This window comes from Procambarus clarkii, chromosome 44 (genome assembly GCF_040958095.1).
Source record: "Procambarus clarkii isolate CNS0578487 chromosome 44, FALCON_Pclarkii_2.0, whole genome shotgun sequence".
NCBI classification, from domain to species: domain Eukaryota; kingdom Metazoa; phylum Arthropoda; class Malacostraca; order Decapoda; family Cambaridae; genus Procambarus; species Procambarus clarkii.
Window position 1 is genome coordinate 21,489,334 of NC_091193.1, and position 19,866 is coordinate 21,509,199.

The following is a 19,866-nucleotide window of genomic DNA, read 5'->3' on the forward strand; positions in this document are numbered from 1 at the left end:
AAATATAATAAAATCTCCGGCCAGGAAAATTCTCTGTTCACTTAGCAGTATATAGATACTCGGGGACATTATATATATATATATATATATATATATATATATATATATATATATATATATATATATATATATATATATATATATATATATATATATATATATATATATATATATATATATATAATATATACATAAATATATAAATATAAATACAAATGTATATATGAAAAATATATATATTTAAATATATATATTATATATATATTTCATATAGTATATACACATAGGCTTCCTGTTCCCGACATAACAAATTAAACATTGGCACAAAAATTGACAGAATTTATATTTACTTTAGTCTCTCACTGTCGGGCTGTAGAGTAAAAGAAAACGATACAGCAAAAATAATTGTTAGAGAAAACGACAAATTGGGAATGACTAACTTACGTAATCACGACAGCGTACTGGAACAACGTCAGTACCACCATGACAATACAAATGAACAGCCAGACGTCTACGGCTTTTACGTAGCTCGTTTCAGGACTTTTGTATCTGAAATGTTGCATAAAAAATGTGTTAGGAAAATAAATGTAAGTAACAAGTGAGAAAGTTTACTAAAACTGAAACTTGAGTTTTAGTTTGGCTGGACGGTAGAGCGACGGTCTCGCTTCATGCAGGTCGGCGTTCAATCCCCGACCGTCCAAGTGGTTGGGCACCATTCCTTTCCCCCCGTCCCATTCCAAATCCTTATCCTAACCCCTTCCAACGTTAATATTATCCCCAAAATACTTATGCAACTTAAAGACATTCTAATTCACCAAGGTCACCACCCTTTAGGACGACCCACACCACCTCCAAGGACGACCCCCTCAAGTCACATATCACTCTGGAGAAGGACCTACTTGAGCCCCACCATCCCGAGGGAGGTCAGCCAGCACCAGGACTCACCCGATGGCGGCGTACATGGAGATGACGGTGAGGAGGGAGGTGATGATGAGGACGGTGCGTCCAGGGATGACGTCCGGGGGCCAGAAGAAGGACGCCCACGCCACCGCCACGAACAGGGCCGAGGGCACGTAGACGCTCAGCACGTGCAGGGCGTACCGCCGTACCAGCACAATCCGCGCCTGCCCCATCGACGACGGTGCTGTTGGGTCAGGAGTGTGAGTGTGTGTGTGTGTGTGTGAGAGAGAGAGAGAGAGAGAGAGAGAGAGAGAGAGAGAGAGAGAGAGAGAGAGAGAGAGAGAGAGAGAGAGAGAGGGAAAGAGAGAGAGAGAGAGAGAGAGAGAGAGAGAGAGAGAGAGAGAGAGAGAGAGAGAGAGAGAGAGAGAGAGAGAGAGAGAGAGAGAGAGAGAGGGAGAGAGAGAGAGACAGAGACAGAGACAGAGACAGAGAGACAGAGAGACAGAGAGACAGAGAGACAGAGAGACAGAGAGAGAGAGAGAGAGAGAGAGAGAGAGAGAGAGAGAGAGAGAGAGAGAGAGACAGAGAGAGAGAGAGAGAGAGAGAGTGATGTAGCAGATAAAAAGCAAGGTAATAAAAGGGGAAGTGGGTATAGGGTGGGAGAGAGGGACAAGAATAAGATGTAATTTGCAAGCAATAAATAGACCAAGCCCCTCAGCGCCCTCCCTCGCCAGCAGAGGGCGCCCACACTCACCGAAGGAGCAGTTGTTGCACCAGTACTTGGTCGTCACGTTCGTCCACTCCACACTGAACGCGTAGTTGGGCATTTGGTCGTCGACCCCGAGGTCCGCCGACACCAACTCCGGCATCCACTCCAGCTGGAGCGAGTCCTCGTCGAACTTGTCTGCGGCGGGACGAACAAATTAGCACCATCTGGGCCACGATTCATTAACCACTTATAAGTGTCCACTTACGAAACATGTACATCTTTCCTCAATCTTGGCGGCTATGTAGGCCTTTATGAAACAGGCTATGAGCCCCGAACCACTACGAGGTTGTTCCTAATAATAACATCATTCGAACGAGAACGACGTCGCGGCGGGTCATAGCGCGCCAACTTTTGAGTAAATAGAGACTATAAGTCATGATCAAGGCAGGATGTACAGGTTTCGTCAGGGAACACGTCAGTGCTTCAGGACTCCTGACCGACACATCATTATTCCTGTCTACTGAGTTACACAACAAATTTGGTCGAGTATTTTGTCATTTATTTTGGATTTTTTTTTTAATATTCTTGGATAGAATTTGTCGAGGTCAACAGCTTTATTGTTGGCCTTAATGAGTGCACCCAGCTGGTTATATTATACAATGTGCATGCCCGAAATGCTTTGCGTAATAGTGGCTTTAGGCATTGTATGTACTAGCTCTATCTATAAATCCATCAATCTTTGTAAAATCTCTTGTATGTATGTACCTTACCTAAATAAACATTTATTTATTTATTTATTTATATATTATTTACAATATGCACAACTGTAGCCACTTACAAGAGGTGACGGTCATGGGGCAGACCTGGACGTCGAAGGGGTAGCTGGAGAAGTACATGGGACAAGCCAGTCGGACCTGCAGCCTGAGACCACAAAATATATTCAATTACTCTATCCAAAAGTTTCAACTTCTTCGTGAAAATATGTAATGTATCAAGTTATATTTTCAAACGTAGCCTCTGATTCTAAGTGTTTCACTATAACAACAACTTTAAATACCACCAAGAGAATAATTTCTCATTATTACAAATTATATCAACAAAGGGCTATAATTATGGTATCATTGGGATTATCGGTACGAGAGAACAGGAGGAGACCCACAGGGTGGAGAAGAAGAAGGTGTTGGGGGGGCGGAGGTAGACCCCTTGCACCTCCTCGATCATCTTGAAGGACTTGATGTCCTGCGCCTCGTGGAAGTACAGGTCGGGCGTCCAGGCGTGCTTGGTCAGGTCGGAGTGAAGAGGCATCATGCCTCCCTCCCCTGCGCCCTCACCCTCCTGCGGCACGCCCACGAGCCGCGGCTCCGCCCACGACATCCGGAAGTACATAGACAGCACCACAGACTGTGGGAGGCAGAGACAGTGACCCCCGAGACACCACATGACTAAATTTGGTCACCATATTGGAAGACAAAGCCAACAGCTCTAAGAATGTATATGGCAACATTTAAACGTTCGGGCGGCTTTTGGCGCCACGACGGCTGGGCCCGTCACACGCTGGTAAACACCAAGATATAATCAAAATAATCATTATATAGTATCGGCAGTTACAGCCCCGCTCCTGTGCCAGGTAAGTCCACTACGGGCTCACCATAGCCCGTGCTACTTGCAACTTTTTTGTTCCCAGTAGCTGAATCTACGACAACATCATCAAAGTAATACGCACTGAGAAATATCATCTATTATTGAAGCTATACACATTCTACTGCGTGTTAGAAGCTGTCAACACCCACATTTACCTGCATGGGAGAAGCTGTCAACACCCCACATTTACCTGCATGGGAGAAGCTGTCAACACCCCACATTTACCTGCATGGGAGAAGCTGTCAACACCCCACATTTACCTGCATGGGAGAAGCTGTCAACACCCCACATTTACCTGCATGGGAGAAGCTGTCAACACCCCACATTTACCTGCATGGGAGAAGCTGTCAACACCCCACATTTACCTGCACGGGAGAAGCTGTCAACACCCCACATTTACCTGCACGGGAGAAGCTGTCAACACCCCAAATTTACCTGCGTGTGAGAAGCTGTCAACAAACACGTGTTAATATGAGCACTTAGTGTTATAAAGAGAGACTAAGCAAGGTTGAGAACTAACCATCTCACGAAAGTTGACCTCGTAGACATTCTTGATCATCCAGCTGATCCCTACCACGATGGGTCCGCCCTCTGTGGAGGAGGACCTTATTATCACTTAGATGACATTAACAAATATTATCGAGTTAAGTATCATAATTATACGTGAACCGGTAAACCCGAAGTAACTTTCACTTTATGCGAGCGAGGAGCGTGTGTGTGTGTGTGTGTGTGTGTGTGTGTGTGTGTGTGTGTGTGTACTCACCTAGTTGTGCTTGCGGGGCTTGAGCTCTGGCTCTTTGGTCCCGCCTCTCAACCGTCAATCAACAGGTATGTGTGTGTGTGTGTGTCATTACACCCAAACAGGACCCAAACACTTCAAGACATAACCCAAAATGATAGAGCCTCTAGGTACTGTGGACAGAGTACACACAGCAGGGAGTGTTGTACCCCAAATTGTTGACATTTTGTACTATTGGAATACGAGAAAGGACATAACATGACGTAATAATAAATATAACCTGTCTTAGGCCTAAATAGGTTATCAGAGGCCTAACGAACGTAACCTTAGGCGTAATTTAGTACATAATATTACTATACTAGGAGTGTTAGGTTTGGTAATTGCCTTCTACAGAATTATAAATATGGACTGTTCTGCATTATTGTCTTTCACAGTAATATAATAGTTAATGATGTCTGGAGGACCCGGCCTGGGCTCCTCTGACCAGGCCAGGCCGGGTACTATCCCAAGCCAACCTGTCCTCCTACAAAGAACGTCGCATTTCGCTCGTATGCGTTACGTACGGCCAAAAATGGTCGTACTTGAAAATGGAAGCGGCTGCCGAAAGTGACGTATTGCCCCGTTTTCTGTTTTGGGTCCTCTGGTTGGCTAGGAGAGGACACTTTAATTTGACAGTTTTCTTGACGCTAGGAAACCTTAGGAGGACGGGTTGCCCAAGCGGCCTTCTACTCAGTCTCGCCTGAATATATTTTCTCCCGCTTCTCAGACGAGAACATTACAAATGCAACTAATAAACCAACCAATCTTCACTCTAATTATAAATTTATACCAAATGTATATGCTAATTGTAACAATCCGTGTTAAGCATGTCCGTTAGAGGGTGGGCTTAACAACTGTTCATCTCTGTGTGCAACACGGCAGAGGATGAGTACCCGAGGGTCAACAGCCCAACCCGTCCTCGGCTCAAGTCCATTCCATCCAGCGGTCGACCACACAGACGCATTCATAAATTTTTACATGCTGTTCATTCAAAACAGGAATTTTCTGACATATAAATTAATATTATAATATATTAGCATATTGTGCATATATAGGCATAGGTTAGGTTAGGTGTTTAGGTTCTGTTCGCGATTATTGGTATTTGTAGTACGCGGGTGAAGCATTTACAGCGTTGTGGTTCGAACAAAATTCGCCAATGAAGCACTTGTTCCGGAAGTGTTCGAACGAAATCAGTTGCGAGTCGTGTGTAAACCATTTATCATTCATAAACAGCTGGGGGTTTGGCGGGTGCATGGAATCACTTTTGGGGTCTTTGTTTGGCTGACGGGCTGCAACAGGAGACAACCTGCCACTCCCACCAATAACCAACTCATCAATGATTCAGCCGCGCACTTCAGCGTCGTTTAAACACAAAAACCTCGATCAGAAATTCTGTTTGCGGTCCGTTTTCTCTTAGACCGTCACAACGGGTCGCTGGACGGCCCGCGCGCGCACACACACACACACACACACACACACACACACACACACACACACACACACACACACACACACACACACACACACACACACACACGAGCGTATTGATGTACTCTCGTATTCTCTGTGAGATTTATTTTTTTTACCGAGAAACCTTTTATCACAGTGTTTATTTATTTTCGTGAAAACTCGTGGGAAGGTTTTAATTCGCAATAACATGTTCAGCGTGACACACCTGTGTGTGATGACCGTCAAGTGTGAGCTGCCAGGCAACCCTTGCACACACACACACACACACACACGCTGGGGAAGTGAAGGGAAGGGAACTATCTGGGAGAAAGCGCCAAGCCATTGCGACTATATAGCACTGGGAAAGGGGTCAGGATAAGGATTTGGGAAGGGACAGGGGGAAGGAATGGTGCCCAATCACTTGGGCGGTCGGGGATTGAGGGGAGACATTCAGGTATGAAAACACCTTCTATTGGGGGGGGGAAGAGAGAGAGAGAGAGAGAGAGAGAGAGAGAGAGAGAGAGAGAGAGAGAGAGAGAGAGAGAGAGAGAGAGAGAGAGAGAGAGAGAGAGAGAGAGAGAGAGAGAGAGGGGGGGGAAGAGATACAAAAATATTGACAAAGATCTTGACAAACTTAACTGTTTGTCACGTGGTTACTAGTTTTCAACTCAAGCAAATGCAAAGTAACAACAATTAGAGCCAGACACAAGGAGCTGGATGTAAGGGAGTAAAATCCAGACGTTGGAGCAAAGTAAGACGCTTTGGGTGGGAAATATGCTAAAAGTGGACGGTAGAGCGACGGTCTCGCTTCATGCAGGTCGGCGTTCAATCCCCGACCGTCCAAGTGGTTGGGCACCATCCCTGTCCTTCGTCCTATCCTTAATCTTATTCCTCATATCCCTTCCAAACTCAGTATAGTCTCACTGGCTTCACGTTTTATCCTCATAATTACATTACCTGTCTCATAATACCAGTAACATATACAAAGATGTCAAACTTAAGGACTGTTGTCAAGAAGCTGAAGGAGTTGTTGTATTCCACATACGTAAGACCATTTCATTCACATGCAGCAACAAAATGAAGCTCCGTAAATAACAATAGATTTAGTGAAGGAAAACTCTTTGACGAACCTACTAGAGTTTGATGATAAAATGACGGTGATCAAACAAGGGCGACAGAAAGGCGGCCAGGCTGCATTTTCCCGGACCCTCAGAAAGTCTTTGAAACTGTCACACACCAGAAACTGTTGTGAGAGAAAGACAGAATACTGAGGTGAGAGAACTGAGGTGAGAGAACTGAGGTGAGAGAACTGAAGTGAGAGAACTGAGGTGAGAGAATTACTAATGGATAGAACAGTCAGAGTGAGAAGTGAAAATCAGAATGGAAATCTGTACAGAACTGAGACCCGCGAGTATCAGTGGCAGTTCTTCCCTGTCTCCTCTATACAAGAGTGACCTCCCCCACATGAGGGTGCTGGAGAGTGACACGTATCAGACGAGAAGACACAAGGACTGTAAGATGCCGCAGGGAGTCCTGGAACACCTCTTGAGGCTTTGACAATTGGCTACTTCACTTGCATGATTAAAAAAATGGCAATGATAACATGGCAAGTAATTACATAAAGAATGGGAGGGGGACACAAACACACACACACACACACCAGTAGGCTCAGGAATCTGTACACCAGTTGATTGACGGTTGAGAGGCGGAACGAAAGAGCCGGAGCTCAACCCCCCGCCAGCACAACTAGGTGAGTACACAGGTAATAGTTCCAGGTAATATGAACAATTGAGTCTCCTCGCTAAATGCTAGTAAACATCTAGTAAGCAATAACATTATAATTTTATAACATTCCTTAGTATCAGCTTTACGCACGCGAGGGTAGTGGAGGAGGCGACCCCTCTCACCCCCGGGGCTCACAACTGGCCAGCCTCACCCCGGGGCACACCACCGGCCAGCCTCACCCCGGGGCACACCACCGGCCAGCCTCACCCCCGGGGCACACCACCGGCCAGCCTCACCCCGGGGCACACCACCGGCCAGCCTCACCCCCGGGGCACACAACTGGCCAGCCTCACCCCCGGGGCACACCACCGGCCAGCCTCACCCCCGGGGCACACCACCGGCCAGCCTCACCCCCGGGGCACACCACCGGCCAGCCTCACCCCGGGGCACACCACCGGCCAGTCTCACCCCCGGGGCACACCACCGGCCAGCCTCACCCCCGGGGCACACAACCGGCCAGCCTCACCCCGGGGCACACCACCGGCCAGCCTCACCCCCGGGGCACACCACCGGCCAGCCTCACCCCCGGGGCACACCACCGGCCAGCCTCACCCCGGGGCACACCACCGGCCAGTCTCACCCCCGGGGCACACCACCGGCCAGCCTCACCCCCGGGGCACACCACCGGCCAGCCTCACCCCGGGGCACACCACCGGCCACAGCCTCACCCCGGGGCACACCACCGGCCACAGCCTCACCCCCGGGGCACACCACCGGCCACAGCCTCACCCTCGGGGCACACCACCGGCCAGCCTCACCCCGGGGCACACCACCGGCCACAGCCTCACCCCGGGGCACACCACCGGCCAGCCTCACCCCCGGGGCACACCACCGGCCAGCCTCACCCCCGGGGCACACCACCGGCCACAGCCTCACCCCCGGGGCACACCACCGGCCAGCCTCACCCTCGGGGCACACCACCGGCCAGCCTCACCCCGGGGCACACAACCGGCCACAGCCTCACCCCGGGGCACACCACCGGCCAGCCTCACCCCGGGGCACACCACCGGCCAGTCTCACCCCCGGGGCACACCACCGGCCAGCCTCACCCCCGGGGCACACCACCGGCCAGCCTCACCCCCGGGGCACACCACCGGCCAGCCTCACCCCCGGGACACACAACCGGCCAGCCTCACCCCGGGGCACACCACCGGCCACAGCCTCACCCCCGGGGCACACAACCGGCCACAGCCTCACCCCCGGGGCACACCACCGGCCACAGCCTCACCCCCGGGGCACACCACCGGCCACAGCCTCACCCCGGGGCACACAACCGGCCACAGCCTCACCCCCGGGGCACACCACCGGCCAGCCTAACCCCCGGGGCACAGTTTCCTCAACGCCACGACAATATAGTGCCCAAATACTCCAGAGGTCAACACGTCACGTTTACCGTTCCGGGTTGAAAAATGGCCACGTCCCCTCCCTGCATCGGACGTCTTCACCAGATGTTTGACTCAAGAAGAGGAAAGAGAGTTTATAATTGTTTTAGTACTGATAAATTAACTTCATTTCGGGGAAATGTTGTTTTTTTATGATGTTTGCAGTCCAGCGACTGATGTTTGCAGTCCAGCGACTGATGTTTGCAGTCCAGCGACTGATGTTTGCAGTCCAGCGACTGATGTTTGCAGTCCAGCGACTGATGTTTGCAGTCCAGCGACTGATGTTTGCAGTCCAGCGACTGATGTTTAAAGAAGAATTCACAATATTATTAGTTGGTGAGTTTAATGGCGACGTGGCAATGATATCCTCGTTTTTCTCCGGGAAAATTCCAAACTTCTAATTTTCTTTGTGTGGGTAAATAAACTACTTTTTGGTTAGTTTGTTAGTTCAATATCAGCAGCAATATTGTCTGCTTATTGTGTTAAAGGTTAGTAAATGGTGTCTTTTTTTTCCCCCGACAGCTGTGGTACTGGAACCCTGGTACTGGAACCTTGGTACTGGAACCCTGGTACTGGAACCTTAGTACTGGAACCCTGGTACTGGAACCTTGGTACTGGAACCATGGTACTGGAACCCTGGTACTGGAACCATGGTACTGGAACCTTGGTACTGGAACCTTGGTACTGGAACCCTGGTACTGGAACCATGGTACTGGAACCATGGTACTGGAACCATGGTACTGGAACCTTGGTACTGGAACCATGGTACTGGAACCATGGTACTGGAACCTTGGTACTGGAACCTTGGAACTGGAACCATGGTACTGGAACCATGGTACTGGAACCATGGTACTGGAACCATGGTACTGGAACCATGGTACTGGAACCTTGGTACTGGAACCATGGTACTGGAACCTTGGTACTGGAACCATGGTACTGGAACCATGGTACTGGAACCTTGGTACTGGAACCATGGTACTGGAACCATGGTACTGGAACCTTGGTACTGGAACCTTGGAACTGGAACCATGGTACTGGAACCATGGTACTGGAACCCTGGTACTGGAACCATGGTACTGGAACCTTGGTACTGGAACCTTGGTACTGGAACCTTGGTACTGGAACCATGGTACTGGAACCATGGTACTGGAACCTTGGTACTGGAACCTTGGTACTGGAACCTTGGTACTGGAACCGTGGAACTGGAACCTTGGTACTGGAACCATGGTACTGGAACCATGGTACTGGAACCATGGTACTGGAACCATGGTACTGGAACCCTGGTACTGGAACCATGGTACTGGAACCTTGGTACTGGAACCTTGGTACTGGAACCTTGGTACTGGAACCTTGGTACTGGAACCGTGGAACTGGAACCTTGGTACTGGAACCATGGTACTGGAACCATGGTACTGGAACCATGGTACTGGAACCATGGTACTGGAACCTTGGAACTGGAACCATGGTACTGGAACCATGGTACTGGAACCATGGTACTGGAACCTTGGTACTGGAACCTTGGAACTGGAACCTTGGTACTGGAACCATGGTACTGGAACCTTGGTACTGGAACCATGGTACTGGAACCTTGGAACTGGAACCATGGTACTGGAACCATGGTACTGGAACCATGGTACTGGAACCATGGTACTGGAACCTTGGAACTGGAACCATGGTACTGGAACCATGGTACTGGAACCATGGTACTGGAACCATGGTACTGGAACCTTGGTACTGGAACCTTGGTACTGGAACCTTGGTACTGGAACCGTGGAACTGGAACCTTGGTACTGGAACCATGGTACTGGAACCATGGTACTGGAACCATGGTACTGGAACCATGGTACTGGAACCTTGGAACTGGAACCATGGTACTGGAACCATGGTACTGGAACCTTGGTACTGGAACCTTGGTACTGGAACCTTGGTACTGGAACCATGGTACTGGAACCTTGGTACTGGAACCGTGGAACTGGAACCTTGGTACTGGAACCTTGGTACTGGAACCCTGGTACTGGAACCATGGTACTGGAACCTTGGTACTGGAACCCTGGTACTGGAACCATGGTACTGGAACCTTGGTACTGGAACCTTGGTACTGGAACCTTGGTACTGGAACCTTCGTACTGGAACCTTGGTACTGGAACCGTGGAACTGGAACCTTGGTACTGGAACCTTGGTACTGGAACCCTGGTACTGGAACCATGGTACTGGAACCATGGTACTGGAACCTTGGTACTGGAACCTTGGTACTGGAACCGTGGAACTGGAACCTTGGTACTGGAACCATGGTACTGGAACCTTGGTACTGGAACCTTGGTACTGGAACCATGGTACTGGAACCATGGTACTGGAACCTTGGTACTGGAACCTTGGTACTGGAACCGTGGAACTGGAACCTTGGTACTGGAACCTTGGTACTGGAACCGTGGAACTGGAACCTTGGTACTGGAACCTTGGTACTGGAACCATGGTACTGGAACCTTGGTACTGGAACCGTGGAACTGGAACCTTGGTACTGGAACCTTGGTACTGGAACCCTGGTACTGGAACCATGGTACTGGAACCTTGGTACTGGAACCCTGGTACTGGAACCATGGTACTGGAACCTTGGTACTGGAACCTTGGTACTGGAACCTTGGTACTGGAACCTTGGTACTGGAACCGTGGAACTGGAACCTTGGTACTGGAACCTTGGTACTGGAACCGTGGAACTGGAACCTTGGTACTGGAACCATGGTACTGGAACCTTGGTACTGGAACCTTGGTACTGGAACCTTGGTACTGGAACCATGGTACTGGAACCATGGTACTGGAACCTTGGTACTGGAACCTTGGTACTGGAACCGTGGAACTGGAACCTTGGTACTGGAACCATGGTACTGGAACCTTGGTACTGGAACCTTGGTACTGGAACCTTGGTACTGGAACCTTGGTACTGGAACCGTGGTACTGGAACCTTGGTACTGGTGTAACAAACTAGGCTGTTGTAAGAATTATCCAGAGTGGTTTATCGACAAAAGAGAATGGGAAGCTGAGCCGCATGGTGACCTGACCCCCAGGGGAATTCGCGGTGGAAATAACCGACGCTTTGTTCATATCTGCGTAAATGAATCATCCTATAGTATTCAGTAATTTAGAGAAAATTAGCCTTTATTCATTTTGCATTAAAATTGTATTGTATAATAGTACTGGATACAAGATCAAGAGTATTCTAATTATTGAGTTTAAGTCACCATCAGTGACGTCACGAATCAGATCTAACTTTTGAGGCGGAGTGACCGGCGGTCATAGGTCAGCAGAGGTGACTCTAGGGTTTTGTTCAGAGCTTAGGTCACGTCATACTGGGTGTAGAATCCTAAGTCGGTCAATCGTCTTAGGACCACGTGGCGTGGAGTTGGCTTTGGTAAAAGTTTTGGAGTCCCTTGGTTTAGAAATAAAAGTGTGAATACGGGAGCAGCTGGGAGAGGTCAAACATCTTACCTCTCCCCAAGACATCTAGCTGGTCGCCCAAGGTATAGTTGCTATGGTTATGTATAGAAATAGTCTTCTCATTTGCCATTCAGGTCAAGTAGGGAGTGTTAAAGTGATAGGGAGTGAACACATTTAGATTTTGTTTTAGTTTTCGTTTAATAAATTAAATTTGTTATTAATTTGCATTTTATTGTTTCCATGTGTTTTATGTGTATACTTGTCCTGGTCACGTGGTCCACACGAGGCAGAGTTGCATTGGGCGCCGATTCTAACATCGAATCGGAATTATCATTACCGTGTAATTTATTCCACACTCAAGGTCATCGTTTATAGTGGGGATCAAGCCCCTAGGTTGATTAATTAGCGTGATCGATCCAGACCTCGATCATTGCTCTTGTATTACTGGTCTGGTGGTGGCAGCAGAGGTGACTCTAGGGTTTTGTTCAGAGCTTAGGTCACGTCATACTGGGTGTAGAATCCTAAGTCGGTCAATCGTCTTAGGACCACGTGGCGTGGAGTTGGCTTTGGTAAAAGTTTTTGGAGTCCCTTGGTTTAGAAATAAAAGTAAGAATACGGGTAGAGGGAGTAGAAAGAAGGAAGAGAGAGAGAGGAACCCAAACCCGTGTTACAATGGTGCACAGCGGTGGTTTCAACAATTTTGTTTGAAATTGTTGAAAGGCTCACGCGTCTAGCCGTTCGAACACGTGCGCGGATGCTAAGGAGACAGCCGCGGGTCAGGATTAGCAGTGCGCCCCACAAGTGCGTTTGAGTGGGGATTGGCGAATCTTGGGTCATGCGGGCTGATATGATTAAGGTTTAGTTAGTAAGATTAGGTTGTTAAAATTAGATTTATTGAAAACGAGACCGCTCCGAGTTGATTGGACTGGGTACCATACTCGACCCATTGCAATTAATTCAGAGGTGTTGGGAGCCACCATACTCTCAACAGCAGTTCCTTGAGGGCTGTCGGGGGCGGATATATCTGTGGGACGCCAGTAGATAGTCCGAGGGCGTTATTAGACGACCCAAAACGCTAAGGAAAAACGTAATCCGTGAAGGGCGTTGCGGCCTCCGAGGGACGGACTAGTAACCTACCTAGCAGCGATTCAACAACTAAGTGATCGCACACTTAGTGGAGGTTGAGTCGTCCCTAGTCATAATTGTTGCTGAAAGCTGCGTGTCGCTCTGTTGGAACCTAGATGGTGTGGCCTCTAGGCTAGGTGTGGTACGGCGAGCCGGTAGGAACAATTATAAGATTAAGTCGAGTGCATTTTTTTAATTAAGTATACTTAAATTTATAAAGTAATTTCCGTTTATTTGCGTTGTTCTAGATTAATTTTTCCCCTAAATTCAATCCCCGGTTAAAATTTTTCCCAAGTGTTTAGCATTTTCTTGCATATTAGGCTAAGTGCGTACGTTAAGTTTTGTTATTCCCTGTTCTATTAGTCTAAGTCAGAGGCGTTGTTGCTAGAGTGTAGTTAATCCTCTGGACTTAGGGCTATATGTCGGTCACGATAGATAAGTGAAGGAGTTTAAGGGATAATAAGTTGCGTGTAAATGCTTAATAGAGTCCGTGGTATATTTCTAAGTATTTTGGGATAAGTTTTCGGCTAAGTCGATGTCGGAAACTCGTTAACTGTAATTAATTTGTATTCGTGGGTCACGTGTATGATCTGGGCGTCATTAGGATTCTCCAGTCGATGCGCGTGATATTTTCTAGTTTTTACCAGTAAGACGGTAGAATTGTGTTTGTAGACTTAGAATTCTGTTTTCAGTAGAAACGTAGGTGGAAAATTTTCTAAGTCCAGCTTGGGCTAGAATCTGACTTTTTGGCGGAAATTCTAATTTTCAGGTTTCGTGTATATCCTAGGGTCAGTATTACTCTCTAGTGCGCGCAAGGGACGTAATTCTGTCCGTAAGCATTAAACAGTGATAATTACATTTTTTGCCGAATTTAGTTATTTTTTCGAGAAAATCGTGTCGTAATTTTGTCAGAGTCCATTTGAGGTGAAAATCTCGGATTTTGACGAAAAATCGAATTAGTGAGTGTTGAAACCGCCCGATGTGTCAGTATTGTTCTGTATACAACGTCAGTAGTAAATAATAACGTATTTATATCTGGGAACGAGAAACCCAAATTTTTGTGAATTAAAGGAGTTTTGTGATATTTGGGGTGATAGAAATTTTTTTTTCCCTCGGAGTCAGAAAAATTGGCAGAGTCCAGCAATTGAGTAAAAACGCAGTTTTTTGATAAAAATTCAATTTTTAGTAAGCATTTATAGGTCCTGGGTGTCTATATTAATCGCTAGAGCGGTTTATTAACGTAAAACTAGTTATTTTTACTTCAGAACAAAAATTTTGATTTTTCAGCGTTTAAGCGAAAAAGCGCGGGACTTAGTTTTTTTCAGCGCAGCTGGTCCTGCTCCATCAGTCATCAGTGGCCACGCTGCTCACTTCAAGTGCGCTTAGTATTCAAATTCAGTAAATATTCTTTATTAATCCATCACGAGTGCTACGCGTTAGTTGCGTTATCATTTAAATTGTTTTATATAAATTAGATTCTTTAATTTTTTTTAACGTAAAGGACTTAGGTTTCAGCAATAGACCTGCGGGATATTTCACGGTCAGACACGAGTGCGGGGTAGACACTCATTCATTGGATTCACTTCAACGATTCTCTCGATAAATCGGTGTATTTCCTATTTTGGGGATTTAGTAGTTTTCTCTTAGAAAAGAGTTGATTTTTTTTTTTTTTTTTTTTTTTTTTTTTATAAGATCACGGTTGTAGTGAGTCCGGGTCGAGGGTGTACTAAAGGGTAGTTTAGAAGAGACGTGGCACACCAGGAATCACAGAAAATGTTTAACCCAGATAATGGCCAGTCAGTAGGGACCAGTGGGAATGGGAGTGTAGAGGACAGCACCTCTTCCGACACCACTGGGGACCACCTAGGTACACCTCATCCGTCACTACAACAACCCCAACCCCATCCTCAATTCCCATACCAACCCCATCCTCAGTTCCCATACCAACCCTTCCCCCAACCCCAGGCCACTCCATACCCATTCCAACCCCAGGCCACCCCATACCCATACCAACCCCAGGCCACCCCATACCCATACCAACCCCAGGCCACCCCATACCCATACCCATTCCAACCCCAGGCCACCCCATACCCATACCCATACCCATTCCAGCCCCAGGCCACCCCATACCCACCCCAACCTCAATCCACACCCCAGCCTGAGGTCACCCACACCATACCTCAACCCCAACCTCAATCCACACCCCAACCCCAGGCCACCCACACCATACCTCAACCCCAACCCCAGGCCGCCACAGCCTTAGACAGGCAGATGCGCACGGAGACGCCGGGCACTCAGTTGTCGCCATACGTAGAGGCGTTAAGTAAAGGCGAGGGAGCCAAGCCGAGGAACTGTGGCGCGGATTCATCAGGCGGGAAGCAGCCCTCAGCTGCAAGTTCGAGCCACCCTGCGCGGGGTACCAACAGAGATCCGCGGAGGTGTTACTCCTGCTGGAAGCGCGGGCATATACAGAGGGATTGCGAAGTCACTCCTACGAAAGCATGAAAGCAGGCTCCTAGTGATGGTAGGCTTACTTTTGAGGTGAAAGTGGAAGGTGTGAGATTGACAGCTTTTGTTGATACAGGAAGCCAGGCAACAGTAATTAAAAAGTCAGCCTTCAGCAATTTTAAGTATGCACGTCTTCAACGTTGCGCAAAGACATTAACAGCAGTCAATGGGGAAAAGATTGAGATCGTAGGTCAAGGTACAGTTAATTTTGAGATTGATGGGGAATTGCAGCCTCACACATGTACGATCGTAGAGAACCTTGATTTTCCTGGTCACATCTTAATGGGAACTGATTTTCTGTCGCGATTTGATTATTCCTTGTCTGCTCAAAAAGGGGCTAGGAACTGCAGGTTGCAGTTGGGACAGACTTCCTACCCAGTGGAGATGATCGACCATCCCCCAGTTGTAGCTTCAATTAAGAGGAAGCTGAAATATAATGCGCACTATCCAAAATTGATTTTTAAGTCTCTTCCAGACACAGTTAAGAGGTCATGCGCCTTGCATGCATTGACCAAACAGAGTTGCCCACCACATTCTGTTAAATTTATTGAAGTAGCCGTGGGACGTCACATACAACCAGGTACCACCCTTCAGGTGGCTGGGAGATGTGATAGTTTATTAATTCCTCATCACTTAGTTGTAGTGCTCGATAAAGGTGCACTCATTCCAGTTGTTAATCTTTCACATAAGACTTTTCGCTTCAGGGCAGGTGATAGGGTATCTCAGGGAACCATGGTGGAGGACACAGAAATCTTTCACCATGAGTCAGCTGAGACGCCAGCCGTCACTGCACAATGTAGTGCACTAAATATGTTGAACACTAAAACACCATCCAAAGTACAATACCAGACGAGAAATGTTGCACAGAATGTAGAGGAAGTGGAAAAATTAATTTCAGCACTTGATTTGCAACATGTTGCACAGGCAGATAGGAAGGCACTGAGAGGAGTTTTACGAAAATTCCCGAAATTGTTTGCGACAGAGGATGACCAGATTGGTCTCCTTGATAAGATCGAGCACACCATTCCAACTGGTGACCATTTGCCTGTGTACACAAGACAGTGGAGGTTGCCGGAACAGGCAAAGAACATTATCAGGGAGGAGTGCCAGAAAATGTTGAGACAGGGCGTGATAGAGCCTAGTACGTCACCGTGGCTCTCTCCTGTTGTGCTAGTTCGGAAACCGGACGGTAGTTATCGTTTCTGTGTTGACTACCGGAAGGTGAACGAACTAACTAAGGGTGATGTGTATCCGTTGCCCCGAATACAGGAGATAATAGATCAATTTGGTGCTGCTAAGTATTTCTCAACTCTTGACGCAAAATCGGCGTATTGGGCGATTCCGGTGGCAGAACAGGATAGGGAAAAAACAGCATTCTCGGATGGTAGGCACACTTATCAATTCCGTAGGATGCCGTTTGGTTTGAAGACAGCGCCTTCGTCGTTTCAGAGGGCCATCAACTTTATCCTTAGTCCGGTACTGGGTAGGCATTCTTTAGCGTACCTGGATGATGTTGTGATATATTCCAGGACGTTTGAGGAACACCTGCAGGACTTGACTGAGACTTTGAAGTTGTTAGATCAGGCAGGTTTCAGGCTGAATGTTCAGAAGTGCACCCTGGCGGCTCAGAAATTCAAATTTCTGGGGTTCCAGGTGTGCCCAGACGGTATCCGACCTGACCCAGATTCTTGCCGCGCCATTGCTGACATGCCTACTCCAAGGACAGCAAAGGACGTGCGTAGGTTTTTGGGGCGGCCGGATATTTTCGTCGTCACATTGAAGGTTTCGCTGGCATTTCAGCACCCCTGACTGATCTGACAAAGAAAAATGCGAAGTTTGTGTGGAAATCTGAACATGGCGAGGCCTATCGCAAACTGAAAGACCAACTAATCACGACACCGGTATTGGCTATTCCTGATTTTGAGAAAGAGTGGGAAGTGCACACTGACGCCAGCGGTATTGCTATTGGCGGGTGCTTAATTCAGCGAGACGCAGATAATTTACCCCATCCAGTAGCCTATTTCAGTAGGAAGGTCAAAGGACCTGAAGTTCGTTATTCAGCTACGGATCGGGAGGCACTGGCAGTAGTAGAATCAGTTAGGTATTTCGAGCCTTACCTATTTCAGCGGCATTTTGTAATCTACACAGACCATCGAGCGTTAACACACATATTTAAAAAGCGAACAAAATGCCCACGAATGTCACGCTGGTCTCACGAACTTTCGGCCCACTCATTCCAGATTTTGTACAAGCCTGGTCCAGCCCATGTTGTGCCAGATACGTTAAGTAGAAATATAGCGGCAGTTCAAATTAATGAAAACATTGAAACCATTCCATCAGATAAAATGAGAGAATACCAGATGAGCGAGCCTAGATGGAAAGAGATTATTGAGTATTTAGAGGGAGGAAAATACCCCAAAAAGAAAAAGAATTTACCTATACATGATTTTGAAATGAAACAGGGCGTCCTGTATTATGTTAATAGCCAGAATGATAGGGCAGTATTTCAGCTAGTTATTCCGGACGCGTTGCGGTCATCAGCGTTAAAGCTCGCACATGCTTCAAAAATTGCAGGGCATCCGGGGATCTTTAAAACGCACTTAAAAGCAAAGTCTCTATTTTATTTTCCAGGATTACTTTCTGAGGTAATCAATTTCGTGAAGTCGTGCCCTCGTTGCCAGAGGAGGAAAGGTACCCTTAAGGTACAAGCCCCACTTCAGGAATTTCCTGAAATTCGTGAACCGTTAGATCGTGTGGGGGCCGATCTGATTGATTTACACCACAGTCATGCGGGTAACAGATACGTGTTGGTGCTAGTTGACCATCTGTCTAGATACACTACACTAGTTGCATTACCTCAGAAGGATTCTCGTACGGTTGCAGATGCGTTCTTGCGTAGGTTCGTTACTGTATTCGGACCTCCTAAAGTTTTAGTCTCTGACCGGGGTCAAGAATTCAATGGGAATATATTTAGAGAAGTTTGTAAGATTTTAGAGACAACTTCGGCTTTTACAACGGCCTACCACCCACAAGCAAACGGAATGACGGAACGGACTAATCGTTCAGTCAAGGATATGCTTGCAATCCTTGCTGAACATGATGCAAACACCTGGGATGAACACCTACCCTATGTTCAGTTCGCCTTGAATACTGCCATCCACCAATCAATTAACACCCAACCACTTCATCTGTTTACTGGTAATTCATGCAATTTCCCCTCAGGTCTGCTTAACAGACATAATGTTGCATACGGGGAGGACTATCCTTCAGAGGTCCTTGGAAAAATGAGAAATGCATGGAATATTGCAGCTGAAGCGTCCAAGAAGGCACGGACTCGGTATGCTCATTTTTATGACAAGAAAGTGCGCCCTCTTGAGTTGACGGAAGGAAGCCTCGTATTGAGAGTGAATGAGGCTGCGCCCGCCAATCAGAGCAGGAAACTAGCTCCGAGGTGGCGAGGACCATATAGAGTAATTAAAAGGGCGGGGCCGGTTAATCTTGTTATAAAAGGAGTGTTCGAGGACCAGGTGGAAAGGACAATTCACGTAAATAAATTGAAACATTATCATGCTAGAGAGGAATTAGAACTGCCTTCAGCGGGTCTAGTTCCTGACTCAGCAGTGCTGACTCATGGCTTCACCGACGAGTCAGAAGATGAGGATGACCCTCTGTCATCGCTCATCAGTAGTCAGGTGCAGTCTCGCCACCCTATGGTGACGAGATCTCGCGCTATACAGTAAAGTAACTTCCCTAGTTAGTATAATTTAGTGTTCATTAGATTTTCCTGTAAAGGCAATGAGATGTACTATGTCTATACTTAACTCAGGTAGCAACTTTTACCGTGCTCTGGGGTTCCACCTCCACCAAACCCAGAGTATATCTATGCTTCCGCTGTGTTGTGTCTGTCTGTTCCCAGGTCTGATTGGTACACCGACCCAGTTGTTCCAGCCACACGTGAACCCTTGTCTGTAAAGACCGAGGGGGGAGGCACGTTACACAAAGCCCTCCCCCCACCAGACCCAGTAACCCATACATCAGTTACTTTGGGGATGAGTGACTGTCCAAGAGTCACCCGGCCGACGCCTCACGTTACTAACGAGGTTGTCAGGGCCAGCGAGCTGTCCACATTATAGCAGTCACCGGAGGTGCCATACAAC

The 19,866-nt window shown here is 47.6% G+C and overlaps 1 protein-coding gene across 2 annotated transcripts in view; it reads right to left on the reverse strand.

Moving 5' to 3' along the window:
* Window positions 1–19,866, reverse strand: part of LOC123745150 (glutamate-gated chloride channel alpha) — a 50,482-nt gene that overhangs the window by 2,186 nt on the left and 28,430 nt on the right. For both annotated transcript variants that reach the window (XM_069300792.1, XM_069300793.1), the window contains exons 3-8: window positions 3,771–3,841; window positions 2,769–3,010; window positions 2,448–2,530; window positions 1,655–1,804; window positions 946–1,144; window positions 445–549 (exon numbers count right to left, since the gene is read on the reverse strand). In XM_069300792.1, the coding sequence (XP_069156893.1) occupies window positions 445–549; window positions 946–1,144; window positions 1,655–1,804; window positions 2,448–2,530; window positions 2,769–3,010; window positions 3,771–3,841 (850 nt within the window). The remainder of the gene's footprint in view (window positions 1–444; window positions 550–945; window positions 1,145–1,654; window positions 1,805–2,447; window positions 2,531–2,768; window positions 3,011–3,770; window positions 3,842–19,866) is intronic.